The 22,493-nt window shown below is 52.5% G+C and overlaps 10 protein-coding genes across 10 annotated transcripts; 3 read left to right on the forward strand and 7 right to left on the reverse strand.

Moving 5' to 3' along the window:
• Positions 1-407: 407 nt before the first annotated feature.
• NECHADRAFT_58275 (uncharacterized protein) lies at positions 408-1,919 on the reverse strand. The gene is made up of 7 exons (XM_003046583.1): positions 1,715-1,919; positions 1,503-1,544; positions 1,340-1,445; positions 748-1,281; positions 624-696; positions 525-574; positions 408-471 (listed from the first exon to the last, which is right to left on the reverse strand). Exons 1-7 carry the CDS (start codon positions 1,871-1,873, stop codon positions 449-451), a joined length of 987 nt encoding a protein of 328 aa, XP_003046629.1. The 5' UTR covers positions 1,874-1,919; the 3' UTR covers positions 408-448.
• An 882-nt stretch (positions 1,920-2,801) lies between these two features.
• NECHADRAFT_33152 (uncharacterized protein) lies at positions 2,802-4,916 on the reverse strand (the record flags this gene model as incomplete). The annotated part of the gene is made up of 3 exons (XM_003046584.1): positions 2,802-3,156; positions 3,208-4,679; positions 4,734-4,916. 3 exons carry the CDS (start codon positions 4,914-4,916, stop codon positions 2,802-2,804), a joined length of 2,010 nt encoding a protein of 669 aa, XP_003046630.1.
• Positions 4,917-5,619: 703 nt separating this feature from the next.
• NECHADRAFT_34270 (uncharacterized protein) lies at positions 5,620-6,362 on the forward strand (the record flags this gene model as incomplete). The annotated part of the gene is made up of 4 exons (XM_003046009.1): positions 5,620-5,680; positions 5,793-6,038; positions 6,092-6,192; positions 6,246-6,362. The coding sequence occupies 4 exons, from the start codon at positions 5,620-5,622 to the stop codon at positions 6,360-6,362; spliced, it is 525 nt and encodes a 174-aa protein (XP_003046055.1).
• A 311-nt stretch (positions 6,363-6,673) lies between these two features.
• Positions 6,674-9,049, reverse strand: NECHADRAFT_33081 (uncharacterized protein; the record flags this gene model as incomplete). The annotated part of the gene is made up of 2 exons (XM_003046585.1): positions 6,674-8,940; positions 8,998-9,049. The coding sequence occupies 2 exons, from the start codon at positions 9,047-9,049 to the stop codon at positions 6,674-6,676; spliced, it is 2,319 nt and encodes a 772-aa protein (XP_003046631.1).
• A 461-nt stretch (positions 9,050-9,510) lies between these two features.
• Positions 9,511-10,905, reverse strand: NECHADRAFT_33461 (uncharacterized protein; the record flags this gene model as incomplete). Its single annotated transcript, XM_003046586.1, has 4 exons — positions 9,511-9,657; positions 9,708-10,423; positions 10,476-10,714; positions 10,769-10,905. 4 exons carry the CDS (start codon positions 10,903-10,905, stop codon positions 9,511-9,513), a joined length of 1,239 nt encoding a protein of 412 aa, XP_003046632.1.
• A 996-nt stretch (positions 10,906-11,901) lies between these two features.
• On the forward strand, positions 11,902-12,681 carry NECHADRAFT_33014 (uncharacterized protein; the record flags this gene model as incomplete). The annotated part of the gene is made up of 3 exons (XM_003046010.1): positions 11,902-12,192; positions 12,249-12,501; positions 12,560-12,681. The coding sequence occupies 3 exons, from the start codon at positions 11,902-11,904 to the stop codon at positions 12,679-12,681; spliced, it is 666 nt and encodes a 221-aa protein (XP_003046056.1).
• A 1,795-nt stretch (positions 12,682-14,476) lies between these two features.
• NECHADRAFT_91094 (glycoside hydrolase family 43) lies at positions 14,477-15,592 on the forward strand (the record flags this gene model as incomplete). The annotated part of the gene is made up of 3 exons (XM_003046011.1): positions 14,477-14,771; positions 14,827-14,944; positions 14,998-15,592. The coding sequence occupies 3 exons, from the start codon at positions 14,477-14,479 to the stop codon at positions 15,590-15,592; spliced, it is 1,008 nt and encodes a 335-aa protein (XP_003046057.1).
• Positions 15,593-15,758: 166 nt separating this feature from the next.
• On the reverse strand, positions 15,759-16,487 carry NECHADRAFT_76515 (uncharacterized protein; the record flags this gene model as incomplete). The annotated part of the gene is made up of 1 exon (XM_003046587.1): positions 15,759-16,487. The coding sequence occupies one exon, from the start codon at positions 16,485-16,487 to the stop codon at positions 15,759-15,761; it is 729 nt and encodes a 242-aa protein (XP_003046633.1).
• A 414-nt stretch (positions 16,488-16,901) lies between these two features.
• Positions 16,902-17,644, reverse strand: NECHADRAFT_33093 (uncharacterized protein; the record flags this gene model as incomplete). The annotated part of the gene is made up of 3 exons (XM_003046588.1): positions 16,902-17,178; positions 17,232-17,391; positions 17,455-17,644. Coding segments are annotated over 3 exons (627 nt in total), but the record flags the coding sequence as incomplete, so codon positions are not given.
• Positions 17,645-19,870: 2,226 nt separating this feature from the next.
• On the reverse strand, positions 19,871-21,138 carry NECHADRAFT_76517 (uncharacterized protein; the record flags this gene model as incomplete). The annotated part of the gene is made up of 2 exons (XM_003046589.1): positions 19,871-20,911; positions 20,956-21,138. 2 exons carry the CDS (start codon positions 21,136-21,138, stop codon positions 19,871-19,873), a joined length of 1,224 nt encoding a protein of 407 aa, XP_003046635.1.
• Between the last annotated feature and the right edge of the window lie 1,355 nt (positions 21,139-22,493).

Genomic DNA, 22,493 nt, shown 5'->3' on the forward strand with positions numbered 1-22,493 from the left:
CCAAAATGGTTTGTGACCCATTGACATGTAGAGACTTCACACAGTGATGTTGGATATGCAGTAACAAAGTACAAAGTACAGGGCTTGATCATGCAAACTCGTTTCTGTGTCTTGGACCGCGGAACTCAATAATGCGTATCTAAACGACCATGAAGATTCAAAGGGGGCTGACGTAGGAACGACGGCAAAATCCTCTCCAGCAAGGGCATCAAGCCGCTCCTACTGCCACCGCACCTTCCCCGTCATGTCCGAGAGCTTGCCACAAGCAGATATGTAATGTCCGTACAGGTCCTGCGCCAAAGGGGGTTTTGTCTAGTCTTTGAGGGATTTCGTTGTGTGGAATCGCACGAGGTCGAGCGGCAAGTCTCCGCGACTGGCGCAGTTGTCGCGGAGAGGAATGCGGCCGCGAGGGCTCGATGTTGGTGAGACGTGGGTATACAGAACGAGATTAGAGGAAGTAGTCAGGAGTCCCTGCAATTGAGTTAGAGTCGCGTTTCTAGACGGAATGTGCAAGAGGAACTTACGCCTTGAGACCATGGGCTCGCCAGCTCTGGGGCATGGGTCGAATTGCAAGCTAGACCTGGTTAGTATGCGACATGTTTGTCAATTAGGTCGAAACTCACAAAGTATACTTCAGGTGCTCGTCAATCTCCATGATGGCGGCCTGGTTACCGCATCTATAGCAGTAGTTGGGTGCTGCAATGCATGTTAGCTCCAAACTCAGTGGGGCGAACCCTGGGAGCATACCTGAGAAGATTGTCACAACATTTCTGTCTTGAGACCAGTTGTAACCCTCCATGACGAGCTGATGGGCTCGCGCAATCAGGGTCAAACCGTTGTTGTGATTGAAAGCCTCTGAAATATCCTGGCCGAATGTGTACCCCGCACCACGGGGGGAGATTCCCCAGCCGCATCGGTCGTCGGGGTCTGACCACAGGAGATCACACATGGGACCCTCGTGGGGGACCTCCTGGATGCGATCAAGAGCTCGGATGTTATCCAGCGTGTCGATACTGGGGGAGAGACCGCCGTGAAGACAGAAGATCTGGTTGTCGATCAAGGCAGTGAGGGGGAGGTAGTCGAAGAGGTCGGTAAAGTACTTCCACACGTTGGCGTTGCCGTATTTTCGGAGGCACTCGTCGTAGAAACCGTAGACCTGGGTGATCTGACGGGACTCGTGGTTTCCTCGGAGGATGGTGATTCGCTGAGGGTATCGGATCTTGAGGGCGACGAGGAGGGTGACGGTCTCGACGGAGTAGTAACCTCGGTCGACGTAGTCGCCTGGACACATTGGAAGTGAGTATGGTAGTCCTTGGCTATATGCCCGTGTGATGCGTACCCATGAAGAGGTAGTTGGTATCGGGGTTGGGGCCACCAATCTTGAAGAGCTCCATCAGGTCGTGGAACTGGCCGTGGATATCACCACAGACGGTGACGGGGCATTTCTGGCGAGGCAGGATCAGCTCGAGCACCTGGCTCGCCGGCGCGCATCATCAACGTACCACGGGCTGCACATTCGATTCCTCCTGTAGAACTTCTCGTGCCTGCGATTCCAGTCAGTCAGCGCTGCGAGTGGTTGATGATCACGCGAGGGAAGTCCGAGCTCGTCGACTGGGATGCGGCGAGCAAGACCATCACCATCTGCGACTCAGCTGCCTCGCCCATCCCGTTCAGCAGCATCCCAAGCGCGTCCCATTGCCAAGCAGCGACTCACCTTGTCGCACAGTCTCTGAACATCAGACTCGGCCAGCTGCTTGCAGCCCATCAAGCTCTCGATCCAGCCGTCGAGGGTGGGGATGGTGGTGGGCTCGAGGTTGAGAACGGGGGAGGCATCGGCGGGTGCGCGCCCGACATCCTCCATATTGGTGTCCATGACGGTTTTCGGGGTATCGAGGGGATTGCTAGGTGGTTGAAAAGGGTGGAAGAAGGGGGTGAGAGGAAATGACGTTGACAGTTGATGCGGTCACGCCTGAATCGCGAGCGGTGGGGCACGAGGCACAAAGGCGGCGGTCGTCCGTCAGGGGAGAGAAAAAAGAAATGGAAGCTGGGGAGGAAGAGAAGGGGTTTCTTGGTCACAGCGGGATTAGCTACCGACTACCAGCAGCAGCTTCGAAGGGAAAATCGTCTATGGCGGCGCGTGGCAGGCGGGCGAGATGTTTCGTGAGGCAGGAAAATTTGGTGTGTTGTTTAGGTGATGATGATGGGAGGAGGAGGAGGGATGGATGGTTGCCAGCTGGGCTGGGCTGGGGCGACTCCGGGGGCGCTTGTGCTTGTCCAGTGCTTTGAGGTCCAGCGTGGGTGGTGGGTGGTGCGCTGGCGTTGGCGCCCCTTGCCACTTCCACTTTCGGCCTTGGACGACGCACTGGAGATTGCGGGAGCTCTCTTGCATGCGCCTCGTGTGGCGCAACCTACATACATGCATCTAGACAATGGGATGTGAGACTCGAATTTCAATGCACAGGTAGGCAAATGATAGTCATGAGATGAAATGATAAACCTCTTTTTGCTTTTATCAACGCCCATCAATTCCTTCTTTTCCCGTCAACACTCCCTCCATGATCATATCATCAACAAAGCCTAGCCCAAGGCGGATGTGGCTTTACCATCTTACATACCAAGCAACCACCTCGACGTCAACGCCCACGAACAACTCAACTATAAACAGGTTTCTCACAAAAGCAAAAAAGAAGACAATCATCGCGGCTCTCCAGTCCCAGCCTGGATTCGCACCATAAACGCCATGTATTATGCTGACAAGGTAACCAAAATGTTCCCAGCATCAGCAAGCACATTCAACTTTCTCACGACAATCCCAGCCCGATAGGCGCCTCCTCTTCCACTGGACCGCTGCTCTGCAGGTCCCGTCCCACCAGGTTGACAAAGTCCAAACCGACTTCTGACAGCTTCTTGGCGTGCTCCTTGGCCCTGTCCATGCACTGCGTCCAAACTGCTCCCCCAGGCTCCGTGCTACTAAGCTGCCGTGCTAGGATCACGTTGAAAGCTTCCACCTCCTCCTTGGACCATTTGACACACACACTCATCATGGGAGGAGGGAAGCAGGACTGGAAACACTGAACCGTGTTGTGGATGATGGTGAAGTACACAAACGAGAGCTCCCAGATGTAGAGGTGGAGGTCTCCCTGAAAGATGCATTGCCTGAGCCTTGTTAGCTTATGTTCCCCACGTTACCTCGCACTCTCAACTTACCTTGCTCGCTTGTGAATCGTGTCTGTCCTCGCTGCCAGGTATGACTCCCTAGCACTGTCTTCAAACCCAAGTCTGGTCAGCCAGCTGACGTTGCGCCGCGTCTTGGCATTGTTGTCGTGCGTCATTTCAAGCTCGCGAACAATCATGGTAGCCAACCTGGCGCATCGCTCGCCGACTTTAAAGTTGATGAAGTCCTGAGCGATGGCATTGTTTTTGAGTCCTCGAGCAATCGCCTTGAGCTTCTCAACGCGGACAACAGCCACCTCGAACCTCTGCATTGCAACATCGATATCGAGGTCGTCCATCTCACTCTCAACCCAGCGCAGGTTGTGCTGCTTGCCGTCCACCTCGATGAGCATGTCCTTGATATCAGAAAGAGTCGCCAAGAGCTCTGTCTTTTGAAGAAGACCGGGGTCTCGAGAGGCAAAGTAGTTTATCGTCTCACGTGCCTTGTTGTTGGCCTCCATCTCAGATCGAAGACCCTTCCGGAGCTGCTCAACTGCTTTACGCACATTGAGAAGCAGTTGCTTCTTCTCGGGGTCCTGAGGTTTCTCCGTCCGATAGATGAAAGATTCCTGACCGACTCCTCGCACCATAATAGCATCAGCCAGTTTGTTGCGCCCTCCAGACTCTGCAGTGCTCGTCATGTCCACCACCTCGACATCCAGGAGCGGCCAGCAACGGTCCGCCACCATCTTCATCATCGGCCCTCGTGCGTCGGAATTCGACGCATCAGTCTTTCGCTTCTTACGCGAAGCTATGAGCAGGTGATCGTTGAGCAAAAAGATCTGCATCGCCCGGCGTGACTTGTACGTGGCATTGTCCAGCTCGATCCAAGGTCCTGCGTTCTGGACAACATGACGTCCTGCCGCGTTAGGGAGGAACTTTTGAGATCCTTCCACGCCCTTGAATAGTGCTTGCATCTGTGTGTTCCAGAGAGCGCTTCTGTCTGCGACGGAGCTTCGCCTATCCCTCTTGCTGAGAGTGAGGTCCCCGGACATGTTGGAGTCGTCGCCCTTTGCGGCGGCTGCCCGCATTGCCGTTGTGTTCACCTTGAGCTCCGACATGAAGTTCTTTAGATTTCTCATTTCACTCTTGAGCTTCTCCGCCTCCTTGCTGATCTTGATAAACTGTGTCCTGTTCTGCATGACGCTCTGCTGCAGGTCTGTTCCCACACGAATTTTGACCTTGCGGAGCGAGTCCTCGAACTCGCGGATCTGATCCTCAGTCGCATCACTCAGAACGGCCGCGACATATTGATCCGGAGTTAGGTCTGGGTCTCGCAGTGCCTTCATGTCCACGACGGGGGCAGCTCCGGCTCGTGAGGGGGGCGGTCGGGCAGCGGCATGATCTCTGGGCTCGTAGTTACCCAAAGAGGGCGCTGGCGGCATCGGGGGAGCACCGGCATTGTAATTGCTGGTAGGTAGAGCATTGAATCGTGTCGAGTATCGTCGCTTTACAAGATCCGAGGTCTAGGCAGAATATCGTGAGCATGTTGGGCTGTGAGGGTTTCAGGCAGAGCACACCTTTGTACCAGCCACTGGAGGTGGACGCGTTCGAGGTCGAGGGGCAGCCTCGTTAACCGGTGGCAGTTTGGCTGAGCCATCCTGAAGAATAGGACTCGAGATCTGTCTGGGAGCGCTGATGGTCGGACGCTTCTTCCTCTTGCCGCTGCGGAGCGAGTATATCTTGCTGCGCTCCTCCGACATGTTGGGCGAGGTACGACGTGAGGTGTTGGATCAGGCAAGGCGCGCGGGAAACGGCAACGACGTTGGAAAGGTTTGGTTTGGTTTAAAAGAAGCACAATATGGCACCGAGTCGCGTGTTACAATGGGTACGAGGTGTCATTCGAGTTCAAAAAAGGTATGTCTGGCTATGACGCCAGCCGAGCTCTCTCGTCTTATTGAAGGTACGTACGTGTAATCGTCGAGCTCTCTACCTGCAGGTAGGTCTTGAAGCACAGGCCTGGCCGTGTCAGGAGGTGGGGGTACGTACCCAGCCTCTCTCAGCCGCGCGCCTCTCGTCAGTGAACGGGGCCTGAGCTCCAAGCCTCAAGCCTCCACTGCCACTGTCAGTGGTTCCGAGGGGAAGAGCTCCAAGGCTGCGCTGGGGTCGTCCAGAAAAGGACTAGCGCCATCATGTGCTTCCGGGCAGTTCAGTTTGGCCCATCCCATGGCCTGCTAAAAAATTGGTTTCCCAATCGCGACGCCTCCAAAGCTGCCGCTCTCGCTCGACTTCTTGGACAACCCTACCAACATCATTTAGACGACGTAATCTCTCCTCCGTCTCCGACCTCACCGCAGACATCCCCGTCTTGCCCTGCCTCCCGGATCTCAGCATTGCCGTCTGATCTTGGGGTTTACTCGGCTTCGCCCTAGTGTCCCGCCCGCCACATCAAATCAATTGCCCGTCATGGTCCAAGTCTCAACTGTCGTGACGGCATCTGTCGTAACCGCCGCCGCCGCCATCGTCGGTAAGCCTGCACCGATCATGTCTCGGACGACTATACAATGTCGAGGCTGCGATCCGATTGAGCCCCGAGGAGAGCTGTGTTGGCTAACTCGGACTTTGCCCCTCTCAACTAGGTTATGCCGCATACTTTGACTATCAGCGTCGAAACCAGGCCGAGTTCCGCCGGAACCTGAGGAGGAACGAGCGTAAGCAGGCCCGCGCTGCCAAGGAGGAGGCCGAGGCTTCGACCCAGCAACAACGCAAGAACATCCGCGTCAGGGTTGAGGAGGCCAAGGAGGAGGGTTTCCCTACTGGTGTGGAGGAGCGGGAGGCCTTCTTCAACGAGCAGGTCATGGCCGGAGAGATGCTCAGCCAAGATCGTACGAGCTGCCCTCGAATTGACTGTCTGCAACTTGCTAACCTGCGTCTGTAGCTTCCAAGACTCTTGAGTCTGCTCTGGCTTTCTACAAGGGTCTCAAGGTCTATCCTGCGCCTGGAGACCTGATCCGTATCTATGACAGCACTGTCCCCAAGGTAAGGCTGATAACCACCGCTGTTCAGCTCGTACAACTCTGACAATCGTAAAGCCCATATTAGATATTCTGGCCGAGATGATCGCTTATGACTCGACGCTCGACATCCGGACGCCCGCTGCTCCTGCTGGCATCAACCTCGCCGACATTCCCAACGTTGGCCTCGACTAAGAGTCTGAGACAAGATAATCTTGAAAACTACCTACCTCCCCCAAAAACCTCGCGGTGCTCACTACTCACTCTCCGAGCTCCACCAAAATCTGAATGGAGACCTGACGGCCTTCGATGTACCATAGTTCCGCTCTTCCAGCTTCCATAGAGCTTTGTGTAAACAGGTGTACGTTGAAACGAATGGGCTTGGGGACGGCAATGCTGGCAGCGTTTCCGTCACACATGAAGTTAATCCTTTTTTTTATTCCTTGATATTCTCCATCTCGTGCAGTAGCCGTGGGCGTACTCAACCATACTAAAGCCACTCCTACCTATGACGCTTCAATCTTACGGCCTTTTCTATCTACTCTGTCGTCCCTAGGATCAAAGCCACCATTACCCCAGTTAGACCAGTCAGGGTTTGGCTCTGGGTCCATATAATCTTCGGGCGTCCAGTCACCTTCAGGTCCTCGCTCCTCCAGCAAATCAAAGAACTTTTTATAGTCGATGCGGGTGTGCCACTTGCCATTGACATTGAACCTGTCGCTGGCCAGCAGGATGCAGCAGCTGTGGGCATGCTCGGCCGCGATACCATAGTTGAGGCCCTTCTCCTTAAGTCTCTTCTCTAGGGCCTTGACAAACTCGCAGACTTCCCAGTAAAAGGGCACATTGGACATGCTCAGTCCTGCGTTAGAGGACGTTGATGTACCGCAGTATGTGACACCCTTGACCTCAACAAAGCAAGGGAGGCCCTTTTCCACGAGTCGAGCGTAGCCCTCGGCCTCTTCCTCCACGTTGAAGCCCTTGACGAGCGTCAACCGAAAGACGGTTCTGTGACGGAAGCGCTTCTCACGGAGGATATCCAAGCAGCGCTGGAATCTCTCCCAAAAGTCTCGGTGAAGAGGCCGGTCAATCTTTCGCAGAGACTCCTTGTCGGCGGCATCGATGGACACGTACAACTGAGTCACCGCCTTTAGGGCCGCCAACTGGTCAGGGTGCTGGGCGTTGCAGACGAGGAACGACGAGATACGCTCCGCGTGCAGCATGCCGAGGAACTCGTTGATGTGGGGGTAAAAGATGGGCTCGCCAACAAGCGACAGCGCGCAGTGCCTGATCTGCATGGCTTCGGCGAAGCGCTCGGCTCGGACACCGGGCATGCCACGTAGCATCTTGATCTTCTTGTAGTGGTTGGTCTTGACGCCCTCAAAGATCAAGTCCGGAGGATCGACGACCCATCGCCAGGTGGTTCCAACAGGGTTTGTACCGTGACGCCAGCAGAAGACGCACTTGTTGGAGCAGGAGAGTGAGGGGGTGGTCTCCATACACTGGTGCGAGTGGATGCCATAGAATGAGAATTTGTAGCAGGATCCTCGGCCACGAAGGGCCGACTTTGTCCATCGGCAGGTCTTGACTCCAGAGTGGGATCCCACGATAGCGTAACCTTGCTTCGTGAGAGCGGCGTATGTAGGCGAGTTCTTGGCAACCATTTCCTTCGGTCCTTGAGGTACCATCTTCTTTGTAGAGCTGTATGTGGTGAAGTCAACGGCAAGGGGGGCCTTTTGAACCATTGAACCGTCATCCTTTCGAATCATGCGTCCCAGGTCCTCGACATCATCCAGGGGTCTTCCGTTCTTCTTGGCGTCGCTGGTGTCATCATCCTCGAACAAGACCTCGCCATCATCCTCATCTTCGGCGGCATCTTCAACGTCACTCTCTTCAGCCGCTCCACTGCCTGGAAGACCCTCTCCAAGGTTTCCAGTACGGGCGACATGTTCGATGACTTCCTCAACGCCCTTGGTCCATTCTTGTAGTCGTTCCTCGTGGTCACTTTTCATGTCGCCCATGCCGACGGGGTAAGCTCTCTTCCGGCTGGTCAGCTTGGCCATCCACTTGTCAACTTCCTTTGCCTGGAAACAGAAGCCCTCTCCCTCTGTGGGCCAGTTCTCCTTGTCACCGAAGCCAAACACGGAGTAGCCTAGTAGACTAGAGAGGGGCGCAGTATCAATTCGGAAGTCGTGGTGAGTCTCTTGGAGGTGTTCGAGGAAGGTGTCGTTGATGGTATCGATGTTGTAGCTGGGAATGAGGAACGTATAAAAGTAGTCGACATCTCCATGCATCTTGGGAGGGGCAATAAAGAAGTCATCAAAGTCGATCTCGGTAAGGTCTTTGAGCTCGGGCTTGAGGAATTGACGACCAGATTGCTTGGCGATTTCCTCCTGTTTGGCTTCCAACTCTTTCAGATACGCCTGCGCAATCTTGTCTGTCTTGGTGGTGATGGACGAGAAAAAGACGAGGACCATGATAGGTCGCGTAAGATCCTTTTCTTGCTCATTCTTCTTGGACGGCTTCCTGGCAACTCCTCCCTTGATTCTTCGAGGTCCTTGGGGTTTAACATCCTTCTTTTCATCGATCGTCTCGACGGCGGGGGTCTTTGCTTCGACAACTGCCTTGGGCTTGGGAGGTTCCTTGTAAGCCTCAGTCAAGGCAACGAGTTCCGTCTTTCGGCCAATGAAGGTTAGATAGATTCGAAGAGTACCGAGGACGACGAGAGCGGCGACGAGAATGGGAGTTCGGTGGATGTGCCAGACATCGACCAAGTCTGTATTTCGAGTCAGCAACCATGTGCGCGACACGGACAAGACGGATCAAATCTTACCTTCAACAAATGAGTCGAGCCGTGAAGGCGACGAATAATTTGCCCAATCCATCCTGAAGATCTGCCTGCCGCGATCAAGCTGCGAGGCCTTCTATTTCTTCAAGTCCGAGTTGGAAAGAGGTTTGTGAAGCAATGACAATTGCCGTGAACCTTCCTTCTGGGGAAAAAGCCATTTTGCCCCGCCCCGGGAAGAATTTTGGTGGGGACCCTGGGCTATCGTCATTGCGCATCGCCAATCGAGTGGCTGCGATTTGATGGAGGAGCTGCTTACAGGAACAAGGATAGGGCTTCAAGAGTTTGATCAAACATGAGCACTATTGTCAATGATTCGATTATATAATATTCTGCAATTTTTACACATTTAATTAATTATCTCTATATGCAGTTATTCTCGAAAAAGTTGTTGTTGTCGGCTGTTAAAGTTGACAACAAGTACAATTCCCTTGTTAAAGAGGTGGGCAAACTGAAACTTATAATACACGCGCAGGCATCAAAAATCGAATAAAGAGTCACCTAGACTCTTCTGTCCGATCCTGCAGCCTGCGACTTGTCTCGAAGATCCTTGAGGCATGGCGCATGGAACATCTCGCCAGTAATGACTAGCTTCAGTGTCCTCGTCGCCACAACTATCCACAACAAGACGACCGACAGAGAGATGATCTATTAATTAGTTAGCATCAGCTTCAACTACAAGAGTCAAATGTTCATACCATTGTGGAAATCTTGAAAAAGTCACTGTCGAGGTTCTGTGCGAGCGCACTCGTACAAGTCGCCAACACACCCAGTGGGAATGTAAATCCCCACCAGCCCATGTTGAAGGGGAAGTTTTGCATCGTAACGATGCTGATGAGTGCAAAGGACAGCCAGACGAGAGCGAATCCCCACATCACGATGGCTAGGAACACGCCTAGCACATAGAGCATCTCACCCGCTCGGGCAGAAATTGTGGTGAATGCAGTGCTCTCTGGGATCAACTGCATGGCCACTTTTCCGAGTTGCTGGATGCCATAACCTCCCTGCCCAAGAGGACCGATGGGAAGGAAGACTGAGACGATTACCTCCTTGGGAGGAATTGAGTGGATGGTGAGTCGGTGGAAGTACAAAGCCAATACACAGGCCGAGAATGACTCGCCAATTCCCCAGAGAACGTACGAGGTGATGACCGTGGTCAGAGCGTGATGACGGTTGGGAAGCGCCTCGGCAACAATTCCTCCTGTGGCAGCCGCGACTACAGCTGGCACGATGGGGAGTAACAGAGCAGCAGTGATGTTTTGAAGACCGGGTCGATGGCGATGCATCACGATGAAGGGCATGCTAATGCAAGTAGCGATAGACAGCCAGACATCAACCCACCAGAAGGCCCAGGCGAGGTAGATGACCCAGTCCCCCCACCCCTTACAGCAGAATACCATCATGTTGATAATGGCTTCATCAGTGTTAGCGTTTTCCTCAACTACTATCACCTAGAGCTGACTCACTTGCGAAGCCCATGGGCATGCAACCCAAAAAGAGAGACTGGGCGGGATGAGACACCATCGCCCCCCAGATCTCAGGATATAGCGTATAACGGGCAATGGAGATACCCATAAAGACTGTAAAGAGAAGGACATTGAGCCCAAAAAAGACATACGAAATGTACTGCAGCCATATCGCATTGTAAGGGAGATTATGCAGGAGGATGGAGACGATGCCCGTCCCCATGTTGACTGCAAACCATCTTGAACGCCATTGTTAGAGGCTTACACTGGATCAGATGGTGATAAACACTTACGATGGAGTAAAGTTTCGTACAACTCTTCGCCAACCAGTATTCTCCTTACAAGGCAGAGTTGACTCGCATGGCCTCGGTGCAGAACCGTTACACGCAGCCTGCCCGTTGGAACACTGAGTCGAAGAGACGTCAGACATGATGAAGGTTGCACCGCCTGCTCACTCGCTGGTGAGAATGTGACGTGAGTCGCCGATCGGGGGCGCGTAGCGGAAGCTAAGATTGAGAGGCGTGCAAGGGTCTTTTGAGTCGGCGATTGAAAGTGAGACCGGGGTTTGGGTAATGAAAAAGAAAAGTTCTCTCAATGGAGTCTTTTCGGTGTCCTTTTTTCGCGTTCAGCCCGTCGTTTATTGCCAAAGGAAGCAGTTTTTTATAATAAGGAAAAACGGAGCAGGCGGCGAAAAACAACTTTGCCTTGGGAACGCCATGTGGACATGGTTCGCGGGTTTCCATGTGTCAATTTCGGCCCCCGACAACCGGTCTAAACCCAACATGAACCCACTGAATCCCCGGTCCCTCCGACATAGGCGGTACGGAGGCGCGTATAGCGGGCATTTCGCCATATTCTAGACTTGCAAAGAGCGGGAAAAACTGTCAACTTTTTTAACCGGCAAACAATTGCTCGTAGATTGGAAACTCTCCGTATAGCCCCAGTTACCATCGTCATCTGTGGCAACTCGTCTTCGCACCCCTGAATCCATCCTGTCCCGTCCGGCAGCAGCAGCTCGCTTGCCCGCCCTGTACCAAAAAGGTAGCGCCCACTCAGATACCACGGAATACCAGCAAGATACCACAGCCCTACCTAGCGTCGCCGCGTCCAACCACAATCGCCAGGCGAGCTCACCGGACCAAGTCTGGGTCGCCGATACAGCCCGTGTGGCCTTTGAGCAATCATGTCGGTAACCATCCGCGACCCACAGCCAAACGTCGGTGATACTATCGCCCGGATGCTGAGAGCCGGATCTGACCGATGGGAGCCAAGGAAGGAGAGGCCACACACGTCGTTGTCCCCCGCCCCGTGTTCCCAAGAAGCTGTGTTGTCCCTTTCCCTTCAGATACCGCCCTTCAAACCTAGAACGAGATCCCATCCTAGAGCATCATCATCATCATCATCAACCCTCAACAGTATAGCAACCATGGCCATCGGAATCCTTTCAACCTCGAGTGCCTTGAGCACCGGTCCTATCGACGTCCCTAATGTTGGCCCGTTCCAGCAGAACCGTTTCGAGGAACTCGTGCAGCGCCTCAAAGAGGCTCTCGGCCCGTCGTCGGGTCTGACGTCTGATGATGTTGATGTCGACTTCCTGACTCGCCTCATGCAAGACTATGATGGCTCCGATATGGAGTGGTCCCGATATGCTTTTGGCGACCACACTAGGGGTTACACCCGCAACCTTGTCGACGAGGGCAATGGCAAGAGCAACCTGGTGAGTCTTATTTGGTCAACTAGACCTAGCCCAGTAGTGACTGATGCCTTGCACAGCTTGTCCTTGTATGGTCTCCTGGAAAGGGGAGCCCTATCCACGACCACGGCAAAGCCCACTGCCTCATGAAGATCCTCAAGGGCAACCTGACCGAGACTCGCTATGCCTTTCCTGACGAGGACGAACAAGAGAAACAGATGGAGGTCATCTCCGAAAGGACATATAAGGAAAACGCCGTCGCCTATATGGCAGACGAGCTAGGACTCCACAGAGTGTCCAATAGGGGCAGCGACTTTGCTGTCTCATTGCACTGTAAACTCCCCCTCAGCCCACGACACTTGTCGTAGTTAACTGACATGCAACTCTGCAGTGTATACTCCGCCCAATGTAGCAAAGAAGGGATGCCACATTTTTGACGAGAAGACGGGGCGTAGGAGCCACGTGCCGGGTTGTCACTACTACTCGGCGTACGGGCGACTGCTCAAGGAGTAGTCAACGACAGGCGCGGCTTCAACAGCCAAGGCCTTGATGAGAAATGACCCCGTGTGATTAGCGAAGAAAGCAATGAGTTTGGTTTTCCCGGTTCCTTTCGTATTTGTTCCCGTTGGTATGGCCAGATTGGTAGATAGAGCAAGCGAGAGAGAAGAATCCGTTTGTGTATGTCGGCAGCACAATATTAGCATATAATGAACCGCTCTGATTCATAAAAAAAGACCCGCAGCTGGTGCAGAGGCGTTGAAGAGGGAGGATGAAGGAGGAAAGCTGGTCGTTTGCTGGTCGTCTTCTTGATCAGGTCCTCATCGCCATCAAGCACGCAATTCGGGCTATGCCTCATTTGGGAATGAGTGCGGTGGGCACTGTGATGCACTGTGCATGTCGCGATACCGAGCCGTCCCGAGTCCCGTTGATGACGGGGAATAGGAGACTGAAATGGGCAGAAAGAAGGTATAAAAAGGTTGCCCAAGTCTTGGAAGTGCAAGGACATTGGATTCTGAGTTTCATTTACTCAAGTATTATGCTGTTGAGGCAGGAAATTGAAGATATGTCTCTCCGAGAGCCGGGTGTCCTAGCCGTCCTGATCGCGCAATTCATTGCCCAAGCCCACACGAGTCAAGGGTGCTTGGCCTTCGGTCGGTCTGATGACAGTGCCTCCCGAGTATCGTCTAGAGAACAGTTCTTCAAGGAAACCTGTCCACTAACTCGGGTTCCTCGCCAAGGTAATGTGCAGTGTTCTAAGAGAGGCACTATTCGGAGCTGTGCCTATCCACCAGGACTTTGTAATATGCACTGACAATCGCTCGAATCGATGTATAAGGAAGGTCCTTGACTTGCTGAATGTCTCTCACTGCCTGTAGTTTCCGCTGATTGGCTCGTTGGCCCTGGCCTATGTTGTTTCTCGACTTGATGGCCACTGTTACTAGTTAACTATCCCCAGGGACGAAGACTATGCCTTCTGTTACATGCATTGGCTATTCCCCATGCCATATTTCTTAGCTTGTATCTTCAACCATACAAAGCCTATTGGAACGCATCAATGAGAGGAACATTCTGTCGTCAGTGATGCAGAGTGAATGCGCCAAAAGCTGATGGAACATTCGACCAGGCCGGGCCCTGTGTCTACATGATGCGATCCAATCACTTGACATCAGGCACTTGGCAAAGAGGTGAATCCCCAGTCTCTGAGGTCATTCACAATGCCCGGCCGAATACGTGCGTCGTGACCTGCTTAACCCCTCATTCACTTATGCGCCATCCGTTCACTGGAGCGCTTCGGCGGGAGAGCATGGGTGCGCGAAGCTAGGTCCTCCTCGGATCGGCGTCCAAAACGTTGGATGCCGATTTCTCATTGAGGGGAAAATGCGGGAGCAAAAAAACATGGTTTGCATGGAACCCCGGGTCGAACTTGTGGAGTCCCCGCACTCTCTCGGGAGATCTTTCACATGGAAGACTCGGTGAGGCCTGTTGATGGAACAAATGGGTTTGTTTGACTGGGGACCATGTTGGAGGGCTGTGCTCGGGCATAGTCGGCTGACCTGTTGGACTATATGTGATGCGGTTTAGTATCCCGGAGGCTATTGCGCCGAGATGGTCCCGATGAGGCAACTCGGCCGCTTGTTGTTTAACATAGACCACACAGCAGGGTTAACTCAACTGGCGTGCTTGGCTCTGCTCATTGCTTATATAGAACCCACCCTCGTCACTGAGGCCAGGCGGGCCAGCCAGTGCTCATTCCTCTCTGTTGATCGTTTCCATTCTCTGGCTCAGCTTGTAAGCCAAGATATTCAAGATGAGACTTCTATCACTCTTGGCTGCCGCGACCTCGGTTGCTCTCGTCGACGCTCGTGCCGTCAATGACCTGAGTGCTCGTCAAGACTCCAGCTATGTCGGATATCTCATTTCGACGTTCAGTGATCCTACCCCTCAGGTTCAATGGCATCTTTCCGATGGCGACAGTGCATCGAGCTTCACGTTCTTGAACGGCGGAAAGCCTGTCCTGACCTCGAACGTGGGCACAAAGGGAGTGAGAGACATTTTCCTCACCACCAACGCTGCTCGGTCTGAGTACTTTATCATCGCAACAGGTGAGGGATGATATCCACCCTAGATATTAGGACACGTGCTGACACCATGATATAGACCTTGATATTAATGCAGAGGGTTTTAACTGGGATTGGGCTACTCGGCACGGTAGCCGCGGTCTTGTCGTGTGGTCCTCAAAGGACTTGGTGAACTGGTCTGCGCCTTCACTGAGGATGTTGGTATAATGAAGGCCTAATCTCATGTTCATTTTGGCTGATAGAATTGCAGTGTCGAGAAGGAGACTGCCGGCATGACCTGGGCTCCCTCTGCTGTCTGGGATGATGAGAAGAAGCAATACTACGTCTTCTGGGCATCTCGTCACTACAGTTCCTCCGACACCGGTCACACCGGCGTCGCCAACCTTGATCGCATCCGCTATGCCACCACCAAGGACTTTGTCAAGTTTAGCGCACCAAAGGACTACCATGCTCTCCCCGACACTCCCCTCATCGACCAAGAGTTCCAGTACCTGGGCAAACCCGGTAACTATGTCCGATTCCTCAAGAACGAGACTGTGAACCAGGTCTACCAGGAGAGAACTGAGAACGGACTGTTTGGAACCTGGACCCGAATCCCTGGATACGTGCGACCCGAGACGCCGCTCGAGGGTCCTGCGTCGTTTGCCGATCTCCGCACCTCTGGGTTGTATCATCTTCTTCTTGATGATTACACGCAATACGTGCCGTTCCAGACTTCCAACATTCTTTCGCCCAAGTGGGAGAGGTCTAACCTTCCCAACTTCCCCAAGGGGCTGAAGCACGGCTCTGTTACGCCGCTGACCCGAAAGGAGTACGATGCGGTTGCTGCCAAGTTCCGTAGCTAAGAGACGACATTGGCTACTCAGATTAAATAGAAATCTAAGTTCTGAACCGAGGATATCTCGAAAGTCCCTATATTGAGCAGCTAGATGCGTATATAAAATTAAGCATCAAGGCTGAAGACACTTTGTATCCTTTGTGAAGTCATCCATCGCATGTATGTGAGTACACCTAAATAACCCGCTCCCATTCCACCTCAGTTGGCTCCTCCTTCCAATACTTTGCCTCCTCCAACTGAACAAATCCAAGTCTCTCAAGAACTCTACCACTCCGAGTGTTGGCACGCTGAGTTGCTGCAATAAACTTGGTGACACCTCTCTCCGCCGCAGCCCAGTCCATCACCACCTCAGCCGATCTATTGGCGATGCGCTTACCCCAGTGATTGGGGGATACACCATAACGGATCTCGACCTTGTCCTTCCATGATGGGATGCGGTCGACGTCCCTCGCTTGCCGAATACCTGCATAGCCAACCCACTCAATCTCCTCAAGCGCCAATGATTCTCGGCCAGTATCCAGTACTCGGATTTGCTCATCCTCAGCAATACCAGGCCCTGAAATATTCCTGGTGACGGCATTATCTCCCAAAATGCGCTTGTGGTCCTCGGGTTCCAATAACCCCACAGCAAAGTCGCCAACGCCTCTGTTTCTCCAATCGTTGTTCACGTCCCGAGTCGAGATTATCTCGTAAGTCTCTTCATCGGACCAGGACCTAGCCGGGAAATGTTCCCCGAAACCCATTTCACAAAAAGAGGTATTGGCGTGCAGAGAGGCGTAAAAGGCGCGGTAAGAGGGTGATGAGATGGCAACCGGCGTGGGGATCAAAATCAGGTTCGATTTTATCAAGGCCACGGGGCACTTGATGCCGTTTGTCGATTCATGTTGAGTTGCAGAGGCCATTTTTGATTAATTGAGGATATGTGTATGTTGGAATAGGGAGTAGATGGGTGTTGGAATTCAAGACAAGATTTGCAGTATCCGCATTCCATATTAAATGGCCTGCTTTGTAGTCTTATTCGCTTACCAAGCATATGAACTATCCCTGACGAGGAAAACTGTTGGTTCGAACGGTGCAACTTGCCGAATGACTCAATGCCCCAGAACTTTTAACACCTGCCGCTTTGGTATTGCTGACAGCCGTCAACTCCATAAAATATTTGCTGAACATTCAAAAGTACTTTAACCGAGAATTACTCGATGAGTGGCCAGTATTTATGTATGCATGATCGTATTAAGTCTCTAACTAAAATCACTTTTGTCTATGACCTGTTTCCGTCCTATAGTCTAATGCAACCAGTAAAAGCGCCTCATCCATCAAGCGCTGCAACCTTGAAGCTTCTTTCTCTCACGTCGAGCCTGAAACCAAGCAGAAGTGTCGCCCATGGGGATATTGAAGGGAAGCACCTCCTGACAGAGGTAGTAGGCTACAGTGTAGAATCCTAGCAATCCTGCAATAAAGCCGAAAACACCAGCAGCCTTCATGAGGGCAGTGCTAGTAGCGGCATTGCCGTCGGCGAGGGCAAAGTAAGAGGAGGCGTCAAAGATCAAGCACAGCTCGATGCTGAGGAAGATGCAAATGTACACAAGGTTGCTTTTTGATGTTAGTAAAACCAATAGTAATCGAGTTGTCTGTCGACCACTTACAGCTGAATTGAAGCAATAAGGAAGAAAAAGTTAAAGACGGCCCAGATTAGAACAAAAAATCCGAGTGCGTTGTTGTATTCGGGATTGGAAGTGCCTCCATACGCGTCGATAATGCCCCATGAAGGAATAAGAGTCGCACCGTAACCGCCGTAGAAGAGTCCTGACCAACAAGGTTAACTGGATGCTTCCCGTGGTTTGAAATGTCTGTTGGTGATGGACTTACCGAAAGCTGTAAGAACCGTGAATGTGAATGTGTCTCCTTTAATCATTGCCCACTGCGCAGCAATGAGCAGTCCAACACAGGCCACAAAGCACAAGTTTCCGACAAAGACTGTCTGAAGGGACACGCCCCGGAAACCCATCATGGACAGGGAAAGTGTGAGTAGTGTAGTAGCGAAACCGCCCATAGCTAGAGGGGCCTGTAAGGGGCACCCCTATTAGTTGTCTGCGACACTTGCTCTTGCCATGTTTCTCCATACCGGGTTTCCTATTCTCTCCCCCAGCGGCCTAGAATAAGCCTCTGCCGAAATTTGGATGCTCTCATTGTTCTTGGTAGAGGACACTGAGTGAGCCATGGTTGCGAAAGGGTCGTCGAGTTGACGGTGTCAAGACAAAACAAGAGACAGAACGACGAGAAGAACAGAGCTGCTAGTGAGATACTACAAGTTGTAGAGGGAATAGGAGAAGAATGGTCTTGAGGGAACGAAATAAATCTTGAGAAGCCGCACAGGGCCACAGTCCCGGCCGGAGGTGGTTCCCGCCGTCGGCCTGCTCTCTCGGCCGGCGGCCTATACATGAAGTTACGTAAATGGTGCTTAGTCTCCCGGTTAAGCTTCCAAAAAATGCAACGCTAGCCCAAAGAGTTTACGTTCATGGAATTCTAGGGAATTAATTGGGTTGTTACATCACAGGGTGAGATTCAATGAGCCGCACTAGTGGTCTGCCACGGATCTTGGCCATCTCGGGTGAGGATGCTTGAGCAAGTCCGTGTGCCGGCCTTTGCAAGTAAGCTTATTAGAGAAGTTGGGGGTTGTTTCTCATGATTTGCTCCCATGTTGCATGATGAATTGGTGTTTCTGGCCTCATGCTTGGCCTGAAGCATCCCAACCCATCACCAAGTGCTGTCAGTTACACCACTGGTTCAACAATGCGGAGTGAATCGGAAGTGAGATGCAATCCCCTTTACAGAACCAGCAGAACAATACCCCGAACTGGAGCCCCCGCGCTTCTAGTTCCCGTGAGACAAACACAAGGATCGGGTTTGGCAGCCGAGACCGGCCTTCGGGAGCCCAGGAGGTCAAGTGATTGGACGGATCAGATTGGAATTCACCGCCATCGATCAAAATTTGTCGATTTCCTCACATGTTCGTGATCTAGACTCTTTTTAACTGACAAAGAGAAACTTGGGGTTTGTTGCCAACCCCATACCCACTCTGGTCTAGACGCCCTCCGGGGTATGGGAATGGGGGCGCACCCTGTGGAGAAAAGCTGGTGCTCATTCTTTTTGCCCTTTTTGGTTTCGTCGGGTTTTGTTACCGAGACCGAGAGCGATCGGGCATTTACTGGCATTATAAAGGGCCAGAGTGCTCACCTCTGGCTTGAACTTTGCATTTTGGCTTCTCAAGAACCTCTGAAAGTGGCTTCGCATTGTATCTACATAGTTCACATCGTCGCCAATCACATTCGGCCCCTGGCTCGTGCAACCCAAGCTGCCAAGCTTTCGAGATCCAGCCCTCGCTTGCAAAGCCGCTCCAAGCCGTCTCGCCCAATTGCGCGAGTGACTAATAGTCATGCAAAGCCAACATCCCGTTGGACCATGAGGCCAAAAGAGACCCAGTTGGGCATCAGAGCAGCCTGACAGAGATAACATGCCTATTATTGAAGGATAACCACGGTTTAAGAGTTATGAGACCGAAGTCGAGGGTCTGGATCTCTAGTTGTTGATAGATATTTAAACTCGTGTCTTGGACCTGCTTTCGGGGGAATGAAGCACAGTTCGCCAAGTACCCAACACCAAGTGTCATATCCAAGACCTTAGTTCCCCTGGGACTACCGGAACGATAGGTAGGATGCGGTCTTATGTTGGGCGCAAGGTTCTCTCGTATAAACATGGTTTCGAGCAACTATGTTACTCCTGTGACCCGCTTCCTGCGAGAGAACCCACTGGATCACCAACAGGTTTGAGTCCCAAGACCTTGGCAACGATTGCCGAGCTGGGAATATCGACGATCAGCTTGGAAGAGAGTTTCAAGTCTTCAATGAAACTTGTTTCAAAGACTGACAGCACATCGGCCCTTCCAGATTTCCTTGGGCCAGCAATTGGGTACCTCTGACTACATGGAGTGGCCGTTGGTTGAATATGCTGCACATTCTTCAGCTTTATCGCAAATCTTGTCATTAACTGGGCCCATTCGCTTCATTTAGGCTTGATCAGTGTATTTGCGGTACGAGGACTTGTAGATTGCCATTCAATCGTATTAAATTCGTGACCTGGGATGCTACAGAGCCCCTTGATTTATTTGCCTATTAAGCCCCCCCCTTTTATTTTCCATGTGAAGAAGCACCAATGTCTTTTCTATATGTACAATTACACCCCATACCCTATTCTTCTGGCTTCTTATACAAAGTCTGGTGCACATCTAGTGCCTCCAGCTCCGTGCCGAGCCGGGGTCCGACCTTTGGGGCTGTCTGTCACCCCCTGAGATCTCAACATCCACCTGATGAGTGCGAGGCACGTTCTGTCCCGTGATGCTATCCTGCTCGACCTCGCGGGTAATATGTATCATACGGCGGGTCGACTCGTCGTCATCGTTGCTCTCCTTGTCTTGAAAGTGATTGTCGTGTTCGTCGTTCCTGCTGGCGCCACCATTCGACAGCTTCACGTGGGTTCGTCGACCAGAGGTACCACCGATGGTTACCAGATTGACATCGCCAGATCGTCCGGGGGTCTTGTCTTTTGAACCGTACGAGGGGGCGAAATCGCGGATGAGACGACGCAGCATTGGCATGGAGCCGGCGATGATACCGAGGTCGCATTCGAGGACTGTGAGCAAAACGATCTTGCCAATCTCGTCTGAAGTATTGTCAGCTTTGTTCCTGATAAAGGGGCCATGAGTCGTACAAAATTTTCCAGTAGGTGCAGTGTATGCCCAGGTATAGGTGATGCGAATGGTGGTGGCCACTGATGCAAACACACCCAGCGACAGAACGCCCATGGTTATGAGCTTGGTCCTCTTGGGCAACTGGAGGCGACGAAGTAGAAACATGGGCACTAGCGCAGTGCTGATATCGGTAAAGATGTTGGAAGCCGAGACAAAGTAAGACACTCTCAGGATGACTGTCTGTCCAGAGGTGCAGTCTCCTGGCTCGCCCCATGCCGCAGCGACGGGCTTGCACTGGAAGATGGCCACGGGCCACGAGATCTGCCAGACGATCCAGCTGAAGCCAAAGAGGCCCCATAGGATCTTTGTGTAGATCTTGTTAAGGTCCTTAGCGAGTCGGAGGAGGGTCCAGATGATGCTCGATTTGATGATTGCGCCGTCGAGGACGTAGATGAACTGCCAGATGATGGTCCAAAGACCTATCTTGTACTGCATGCCGACGGTGATGACATCGTCGCGGGACCCGATGCCGCTGTATGCGAGAACAATGACCGAGGCATTATGTGCAATGTTGAGGATCTGAAGGGTTAGTTGAATTCAAGCTTGAGTTCGTCAAGACTTACCAGGCCAGCAAGCATCAACCAATCTTCGACAGCAAAGGCGTTTAGGGAAAGACGGACGTAGAAGCGCAGGCCTGCAATGAGGATTGCGAGAATCGTAAAGATGATGGTCACCACCAACAGAACCAGAGCCAAGCCCTCAGGCTGGATGGGCTCATAGACTGTCGTGGTTAGGTCCTTGGCCATGATTACTCTTTTGATCCACGGCCAAAGTAAGCACCTAAAAAAGAAGAGCAAAAAAACCTTCAAGGGGAATCGACTCCTTCTCTATCTTCTCGAGCGGTCACCCACAGGGATTCGACCCAATGGCAAAGAGTGTAAATCATTACCTGTTTCTTCCCTCCAACGTTACTTTCCGCTCGGTGGTGGCGGCGGGACGGACGAGGCTTCGAGGACCCAAGATCTTAACGGCCAAGAGTTAAAAATGTTTGAGGCTTATTCCCGTCTGGTCTGGCGGCACCATTTTGACTGGGGAAAATATCAAGAGGGCTTGCATTGGCGGGCCCAAAGGGGATCCCGAAGAGTCCGCCAGAGGACCCTTGTTGCGCCTCTTTGGGTCACCTGGGCTCAGGTGAATACCCTCATTGGGGATCTTTTCCTCATGGGAAAACCTTGTTGCTAAGGGGGGCTGAAGAGCCTTTCAGCCGAGGTATCACGGTCGTTTCGGCGATTCACCGCGAACCCCCAAGGATATTGGTATCCCACTCTTTCTGAAGGCATCGTCCTGGTCTGTCTCGCAGTGACCACCAAACGGGTCGGGTACGACACCCACTTCGAATCGTCTAGATCCCTGCATAGCCTCGGAGAAAACTCTTCATCGCGTTGGTCATACGACTTAGGGCTGGGAACGGGCCGGGCGAGCCGCTCCGTAGGGGATGATCAATGGGACTCTTGGTATTCCCTCTTAAACTACTGAACGGAATGCCAAGACTTTCAGGCCAATGGAAAGCTACGAGAAACGCCATGATATGCTGCTGTTCATTGCGGCTGTTGGCCAAAACATGTTTTTTTTGGCACGCCCGACAATGTGGTCAGCTCATGGCTTGGGGACTCCCCTTGGCTACAGCCGCATGAACGACACACTTAGGCGAGAATAGACGAATGCAGACAACAGGCAAGAACTGCGAGATTGGGATTGCCCCTGTGAGACGAGTAAGTCGGTGGGCGATGAAACTACCGAATGCTACCCCTTGAGTGGTCTGACAAGTCGTAGGGCCCTTGCTATGCGGACCACAGCTTTGGTAACTAGGGTCCAGGTTGCATTGAAACCACATCCTGGGTACTAGGATAGTTTCTCATTGGGAGAGAAACCCTGTGGTCTCGTGCCTGCATTTACCACTCAATGGTTTGACAGCTACCCAGCAGGCGAGCCCGCCTAGGATCCCCCCATAGGCTCGTCAGCGTCTGGATATCCACACGTTCGTCTTACGCATTGTGGAGGCTACATGGGATCGAGTCATGTTAGAAAGTCGTCACAGTGTGTGAGATTCCCCAACCCCCTTTTGCCGGTGGAGTTTTGGCCGGTTGCATCAGCTACGACG

Source organism: Fusarium vanettenii (genome assembly GCF_000151355.1).
Source record: "Fusarium vanettenii 77-13-4 chromosome 2 genomic scaffold NECHAsca_18_chr2_1_0, whole genome shotgun sequence".
Classification (NCBI taxonomy): Eukaryota; Fungi; Ascomycota; class Sordariomycetes; order Hypocreales; family Nectriaceae; genus Fusarium; species Fusarium vanettenii.

Excerpts from the sequence above, each read along its gene's own strand:
- NECHADRAFT_58275 (XM_003046583.1), bottom strand. The coding sequence starts at position 1,873 with ATGGACACCAATATGGAGGATGTCGGGCGCGCACCCGCCGATGCCTCC. Across the intron at positions 1,446-1,502 it reads AATCGAATGTGCAGCCCGTG|AAATGCCCCGTCACCGTCTG; the intron begins GTACGTTGATGA and ends CTGCCTCGCCAG. Across the intron at positions 697-747 it reads TGTTGTGACAATCTTCTCAG|CACCCAACTACTGCTATAGA; the intron begins GTATGCTCCCAG and ends CATGCATTGCAG.